Source organism: Tachysurus fulvidraco, chromosome 22, assembly GCF_022655615.1.
Source record: "Tachysurus fulvidraco isolate hzauxx_2018 chromosome 22, HZAU_PFXX_2.0, whole genome shotgun sequence".
In the NCBI taxonomy this organism is placed as follows: domain Eukaryota; kingdom Metazoa; phylum Chordata; class Actinopteri; order Siluriformes; family Bagridae; genus Tachysurus; species Tachysurus fulvidraco.
In genome coordinates, this window is record NC_062539.1 from 4117828 (window position 1) to 4125941 (window position 8114).

At 40.3% G+C, this 8114-nt stretch overlaps 3 protein-coding genes across 4 annotated transcripts in view; all 3 read left to right on the top strand.

Annotated features, from left to right (window-relative positions):
* The window catches only part of LOC113636649 (polymeric immunoglobulin receptor-like), a 116078-nt gene that overhangs the window by 96166 nt on the left and 11798 nt on the right, over positions 1 to 8114 (top strand). The window lies entirely within an intron of this gene.
* Positions 1 to 8114, top strand: part of LOC113636646 (polymeric immunoglobulin receptor-like) — a 41303-nt gene that overhangs the window by 21395 nt on the left and 11794 nt on the right. For both annotated transcript variants that reach the window (XM_047806086.1, XM_047806087.1), the window contains one exon: positions 4236 to 4291. In XM_047806086.1, coding sequence (XP_047662042.1) covers positions 4236 to 4291 — 56 coding nt within the window. The remainder of the gene's footprint in view (positions 1 to 4235; positions 4292 to 8114) is intronic.
* On the top strand, positions 838 to 2382 carry LOC125139922 (polymeric immunoglobulin receptor-like). Its single transcript, XM_047806104.1, has 6 exons — positions 838 to 918; positions 1154 to 1468; positions 1546 to 1851; positions 1933 to 1987; positions 2218 to 2240; positions 2327 to 2382. Exons 1-6 carry the CDS (start codon positions 858 to 860, stop codon positions 2365 to 2367), a joined length of 801 nt encoding a protein of 266 aa, XP_047662060.1. The 5' UTR covers positions 838 to 857; the 3' UTR covers positions 2368 to 2382.

An 8114-nucleotide genomic window follows, 5' to 3' on the forward strand; every position in this document is an offset into this window, starting at 1 on the left:
GATGGCTTGTGATACTAGAACAGGGCTGACATCAACCAATCAAATTATATAAGACATTTCACATAGTTATCATTCAGATATGATCACAATGACAGGATGCGTTTTCATCTCTCGTCTCTTTATTGTTCTGTGTAACCTGGTGAGCTGTAATACACACTGTGATTGACCCCTGGTGTGTTTTCTGTTTCAGAGAGCCAGAGATGTTCTGTATCGCAGACAACTGAAGGACGTGATCTTGGTGACAATGAGAATATAAGAAGCTGGACTACTGCACCTCGCCCCTGGCAGATCTGCCTCTGAGCACCATTCCACCTCTACAACTGATCCTGAATGCAGCTGCAGGACTTGTTTAAAACCTTCCTATGTTCTCCTAAACCACCACATTGTTATATTTTCCTCCATACTGGCTTCCATTTTTAAGAGCTCTTTTTACAGTTATAACATGTAATATATTTCAGAAACTGTGATCCAGAGACATCAGTCACTTAACAAGTGTAAATGATTCCCTGTGATGGTGCAGGGTCTCTGTGTAAAAATGTGATCATGTGACCAGTCTGCACTTATAGAAGGTTTAAAGTGGACGAGTAATTATTTATAATCTTAATGTTTAGTGTCAATAGCTGGCAAAGTTTCTTTCTGAGTCTGTTTTATCTTGCAATTATTACCTGTGACTTGTTCAACACTGATTTTAATTTAAAAATGTACCTCGATTAATACATTCAATTATTTGTGCCTTTTTTAGAGGGTGTAACAGTATGAGATTAAAAACAAAAAAACAAAACAGGAAGTCAGCTAGTACAAATTAATATCAGCCACAAGTAGGAAGTGTATTTGTCATGCAAGTCTCTTAGAGAAACATGAGCTTTTACTCACTAAGTGGTTCTGTAACTCTCCTTGGGTTTTTCCTCTGTATATCAGGTAAGACTAAAACTCTATCATTCTCATATACTGTCTGGGTATCCTTCATTTTCTAAAGGGTTAAAGAAGCTCTTGTTGTTTATTTCCTTCCATGGAGCAGTGGCTGTTAACAGCTTTCATCACTGGTAGATTAAATGTACCTCAGTAGTGACACAGTGATTCCTGAATGTTCTGATCGTCCTGATTCAGTATCTGAGTAACGCTAATACTGCTTCCTAATGTGGCTTGCTTGCAGAGGTAGAGAGCATGAGGACACTGAACAATGTAGCTGTAAAAAGTGGAGGATCTGTCACTATTCCATGTCTTTATGATGAGAAGTACAAAGCACACAGTAAATACTGGTGCAAAGGGTACTATTGGTCTACCTGCAGTATCGTAGCCTATGCAAACTCAAGAGGAAATCCATCAGTTATTGATCATCCAGAGCAGAATTTGTTGACGGTGGAACTGAACTCTGTCTCTGAGTCTGGAACGGGTTGGTGTGCTGTAGATATTGGGGATAAATGGCAGCAGGATGACCGTGATTATTTGTACCTGACGGTTAGTCAAGGTAAGAAACCGAAACTACTCAGAATTATAATTGTCATAAATTCCCTTACACCACTCATTTACTGCCTATTTATTCAGATCCTGATCTGTCAGTGAGGGAGAGCAGAGTGAGAGGTGAGGAAGGAGGCAGCGTCACAGTCCAGTGTCTCTACAGTGCTGCGTATCAGAATACACAGAAGCAGTGGTGCAGATTTAAAGATGAACAATGCAACACAGTGAGGACTAAAACATTCCGCTATTCATCAGTGTACATCAGTGATGATGGGAGAAGATCCTTCAGTGTGAAGATGAGCAGACTGAAGAAGAGTGATACTGGATGGTACTGGTGCAGTGCAGGAGATCTGCAGGTTCCTGTTCACATCAGTGTCAGTGATCCACCTCCAGGTATTATCACAAACACTGATCAACTTTAACAAATGATGAGAGAGAAATCACACTGATTATTTTGCTTTTTTTTTACAACAGTCACTACATCAATGGCAACAGTGACTACAAACACTCATGAAGACAATACGTGCATGTAAGTAGGAAAGCTTCATGTAATTTAGGCATGGTGTTTTCATCTGCAGTTTTCCGTTTTCTTTTCATGAACTTTTTCAAAGATTGAAGTGATGTGAAAAATAAACATCATAAAAAATAGGTATCACTATAAATCTGTCTGAGAGGCAATCACCATGAGCTAATGTATATAAATGAAGGAAAAATATTTCAAGTGACCAAACTTACTTTATTTTTCTATGTTGTAAACAGATCTGACTCAAAGCACAATTCAGGTAACATCAGATTTACATATATGGATGAAAATTAGTGTATCAGTTTTTTTAACACGTTTCTAATTTGAGTTATTTCTCACCCACAGTGTTTGTGACATCAGCTCCCAGCAGTGTTGAAAACATGTAAGTGCTAAAACACCTTTATTCTCTCTCTGAGATAATGTTGAACATTTTAGACAATGATGCTTTTCTCTGCAGTTTTATAGATTTATAGATAAGTTTGTTGTTTTATTGAAAAGATGATCATGTACTTAGAGTTCAAACACAAACACTGCCGTATTAAAGCATTAAGTGAACAGGTAACTACTGTATTACACATGATACTTTCCACAGGCCTAATGCACACAGACAACTGTAATGTACAGAGTTTAATTACATGGTCACTGATGGAGCAGAGTTACAGCCTAATAGCTGTCTGTATTTGGGGAGGGAAAGAAAAAAATCCAACAAAAGACATAAAAACCTTAAACTTTGCATACTGTATCATTGATCTAATCCAAAAGCAGATTTATAATGATGTCTGGGATACTTCTAGAGAAGGGCTGACATAAACCAGTCAAATGTCATCAGTCATTTCACATTGTTTGATATGATCACAATGACTTGTAGCATGTTCATGTCTCGTCTCTTTATTGTTCTGTGTAACCTGGTGAGCTGTAATACACACTGTGATTGACCCCTAGTTTGTTTTCTGTATCAGAGAGCCAGAGATGTTCTGTATCGCAGACAACTGAAGGACGTCAGCCAGGCTGCCACTGCTGGGACTTGCGCAAGGCCCTCAACCCTCCCTGCTCCAGGGGCACTGTATCATAGCTGCCCCTGCGCTCTGACCCCAACCTCCTCATTTGGGGTATGTTAAGAAAAGAATTCCACTGTGCTGTAATGTATATGTGGTGATAATAAAGGCTTCTATGCCCAGTTCTACGTTATCTTGGTGACATCGAGAATTTAAATATCTATCTATCTATCTATCTATCTATCTATCTATCTATCTATCTATCTATCTATCTATCTATCTATCTATCTATCTATCTATCTATCTATCTATCTATCTATCTATCTATCTATCTAAAAAAGCATAAGTGCATGCATTCATCTATTAACATTGTGTGAAGGAATATTACATTTGGTTGTTGATTACAATAAAGTTTATTACAAAAAAAGTTTCCCTTTCTCTGAATTGTTAAATGTCTCTATGATAAATGTCAGGCCACTCAGGTGTTTGTTCAGTCCCTTGATATATGTCGACACTGGACTACTGCACCTCGCTCCTGGCAGGTCTGCCTCTGAGCACCATTCCACCTCTACAACTGATCCTGAATGCAGCTGCAGGACTTGTTTAAAACCTTCCTATGTTCTCCTAAACCACCGCATTGTTATATTTTCCTCCACACTGGCTTCCATTTTTAAGAGCTCTTTTTACATTTATAACATGTAATATATTTCAGAAACTGTGATCCAGAGACATCAGTCACTTAACAAGTGCAAATGATTCCCTGTGATGGTGCAGGGTCTCTGTGTAAAAATGTGATCATGTGACCAGTCTGTGCTTATAGAAGGTTTAAAGTGGACGAGTAATTATTTATAATCTTAATATTTAGTGTCAATAGCTGGGTCTGTGTCTGAGTCTGTTTTTTCTTGCAATTATTACCTGTGACTTGTTCAACACTGACTTTAATTTAAAAATGTACCTCAATTAATACATTCAATTATTTGTGCCTTTTTTAGAGGGTGTAACAGTATGAGATTAAAAACAAAAAAAACAAAACAGGAAGTCAGCTAGTACAAATTAACGTCAGCCACAAGTAGGAAGTGTATTTGTCATGCAAGTGTCTTAGAGAAACATGAGCTTTTACTCACTATGTGGTTCTGTAACTCTCCTTGGGTTTTTCCTCTGTATATCAGGTAAGACTAAAACTCTATCATTCTCATATACATTAAAATTATTTATTTATTTGTTTGTTTGTTTGTTTATTTATTTATTCTCTATTCCAGAGTTAGAGAATCAAACCAGGATCAGAGAGAGGAGCAATGACACCACTGTTCCCACAGTTAGTACTGTGTCTTATTTCAGTGCCTTTAGTACCTTTTTAGCACTTTTAATGAACATCATCACCACAATTTCTCATCAGTGCTGTTACTTAACAGTAAATAAAATCTTTTCAGACTGAGAGATCCTACAACTGTTTTCAGGACAGGAAAGACGAAATTTAAACATTCATACTTTGGCCACAAACATACCCCAGAGGGATGGCAGTTTTAACATTTTACATATTTTTGCAGTTTTTATTTAATAAAAATAAAATTAAAAAATGAAAATAAAAAATAAATAAAATATGTTAATAGGTTAAGTGAGTCAGATTACATTAATGTGAATCATAGAATTAATAAACTGTATTAATAATAATACTTTATAAAGAGAAGTGTGTGTGTGTGTGTGTGTGTGTGTGTGTGTGTGTGTGTGTGTGTGTGTGTGTGTGTGTGTGTGTGTGTGTGTGTGTGTGTGTGTGTGTGTGTGTGTGTGTGTGTGTGTGTGTGTGTGTATCAATGTGTGTGAAACAGGCGAACACTGATGAAGACGCCATTGTATTTATCATTTATTCTGTATATCAGGATCATAACAGTGCACTTAGAGCCCAGGACCTGAGCAATTTAAATGTTTTTAATAATTTTATTAATGTTGTGTTTTATTTCTTATTAATGATCATGATATTGTAACTTACTTACTGATAAATACTGTGTGTGTGTGTGTGTGTGTGTGTGTGTGTGCGCGCATATGTGTGTGTGTCTGCGTGTGTGTGTGTGTGTGTGTGTGTGTGTGTATGATGCAGTTAGTGAACCTACACACTATAACATCCATCAGCATATAATAAAAGTAAATACTGTGTGTGTGTGTGTGTGTGTGTGTGTGTGTGCGCGCATATGTGTGTGTGTCTGCGTGTGTGTGTGTGTGTGTGTGTGTGTGTGTGTGTGTGTGTGTGTGTGTGTGTGTGTATGATGCAGTTAGTGAACCTACACACTATAACATCCATCAGCATATAATAAAAGTCTAAAGAATAATTCTGTCTAAGAGTGAGATGATGTTTCATACCAGACGGCACGAGCAGAATCAGAACCAAGTGCAGCATCTTCATCTCTTCTTCAGTGTATGAGAAATAAAAGTACTTCCTGGACTAAAACAATACACACAAAATATCTACAAACTCACACCATGGGTGTCAAATTGTTCAACACAGGAAGTTGAGGTCTTCTAAACGCACATACATGTTCTTATACATCCGTTTTGACCCAGAAGTAAAGTGTACAGACAAATTATCTGGAGATTTGACCATCAGACATGATTATGATTACGATCTCCCTTTCCAAAGGCACATTAATATGGAGACGTTCCACATCTCTGCAGTAGATATGATGATGTATAAAGTCAAGAGAGGTCGATATCATGTGACAGATATTTAAAGACCTCAAGCAACAACAGTGATCATCCACCTAAATGAAACTGTAGTAGTAGTCTTTATTGTCACTGGTCACAGGTACTGGCAAAATTAGCCATCAGCCTGCCCATACATACAATACATACAATATGACAAGGGGGGGGTACAGAACAGGAAAACAGGGGGGGACGTAAGGACATTGAGGACAAAATACAGCATAACATGAGGGAGGGGAACAGGAAAAATACCTCAGTAACATAAGCATGTAATCAGTATGCCATAAAACCACACGACTTGCAACAGGGGAGGGGAGTAGGGGGTGGAGGTAACCCAGCACAGGAAAGCAGCCATCCGGTCCTGCAGCCATTCTTAGCGCTGGTCACAGAACCGCTTGTCAGACTGGCGGTACAATGCGGCAAATGTGTGGGATGGTGTGTGTGTGTGTGTGTGTGTGTGTGTGTGTGTGTGTGTGTGTGTGTGTGTGTGTGTGTGTGTGTGTGTGTGTGTGTGTGGGTGTGTGTGTGTATGTAAAAGTTCTTGTATGTGTAGACCTGGAGAGTCGCTGCTCCCGGCATCAAATCTAGGTGCCTCAGTCCGCAAGATTGTCATATCGATGCACAGCAAATTGCCATGGAGTCAGCCTTGATCAGGTCCTAGACAGATTCAACATTCAGCAGGTGTCTGTGGAAGTGGGGGGAGGAACACAAAAGAGTCTCACTGCAGTGCTCTTCTGGGGGAGTTGTTGTTCCAACAGCGGGCCTTGGCTAATCCAGTGCTAGTTGAGGGGAGCCGAAAGCAGATAAGATTGGGATTGTTTGGTCTTGGGGCGAGTAGACGCATTCCATTAGTAGACGCATTCTCTTAGTACATTCTGGTCTCCAAATCGATCCATTTGTTCTGAATTTCTCGATAAACCAGGGCAATGCCTAATCCAATCAGCAGAAAACCTGTTATCATGGTTCGGAATAAGTAGAATGTCCTCCATGGAAAGAGCTGCCAGTCACACGACCCGCCATCTCTCCCACGCGTATAGCCAGCTGCGAACGTTCCGGCAGGGCAGTCAGGTTCCCCCGAACCCAAGCTTCTCGTCGAGAAGATGTTGTCAATCGCGCTGAGAGACCAGTTGGGGTGGGTTCCAGGTTATATAAACTGAACGGATTTGCAGAGAGGACCAACCTGCAACAGAACATATATCCAAGAGGAAAATATCCCCATTAAGAGTGCTGGACAAAGCGATGTACATAATGAAGTGAGCCCTAATCCCTGAGGTGAAGCCACACAGCGTGCTGCACAGGTCTAGGTGAAACCTACCACTACACTGCATAAGGTGCTGCTTGGAGACCGGATTGCTTTTGTTGCGACCGCAAAAGCAGACAAAAGAGAGAGGATTTACCCCACATGCTGGAGTGATGGACGTAAATTCTGAGAACCAGAACCCGGCACAGCAGGCGTAGAATCTCCTGCTCCAATGACTTGTGGGGCAGAAGGCATAAGACCTGCAGAAAGAACAAATGACCAGCTAATTGCAGAGCTGTTTCCAGGTTCAGAAACTCCTCACAGGCTGACTTCACTGGCTCAAACAAGGCTTAGACCAGCTCTTCCAGGACCACAGGAGGGGAGATGCGGTCTGCAGGACAGACTCAGCTGACTGGCACCATGCAGAAAGTGAGAAAACAGAGATCAGGCATGAGACTTACAGCAATGGTAGCCCTGTAGGAATATCGTTGAAAAACTAGTCCTTGGACCTGATCTGTGACACAATGACTGTGAATGTTAGCTCGAACTTCCAACATGCAATTCAGAACACACAGGTCCAAAACCGGATGCAGCCTTCGTCCTTCTTGAGAACCAGGAAATTCCAGCTGTGAAGCCAGAGGCTCAACCTGGAAGGGGAATACGTTCTATGCTTCCTTCCTCAGATGCAAGAAAAGTTCCTCCTGAAGGTACGAGGTTTGGTCTGTGCCAACAACAGTGGCAGCACAACCTGAAAGGAGAAGGAAGAGACACAAACTGGATTCTGTAGCCCTTTCCCACATCATCCAGTACCCACTGTGACAGACCTGGCAGAATCTTCTACGCTACATCGTGTGAAACAAAATTTTTGGTGCTTGAGGAACTCAAACACAGACTAATGCAAAAGCCCACCACATGGGCTTACACCATCTTACACCACCACAATCGGCCAGTTTTCATTATTAAAGAACATGAACACTTTATTAAAAGTTTATAATTATGTTCTATTGCTCTGTGACATGACTTTAGTTCCTGTTCTCACTGACGCCATCACAGCTAGAAACATTCATCATTTCCTCAACAGACTCGCTTATATTTTTAATTAAATGTCTGTGTGTTGGAAAGAGACCACAAAGTTATGATGTTTTCACACCTCATTCAACCCCAGTGCAGATGAGTTTTATTTTGACATCATCATAAAACCTCA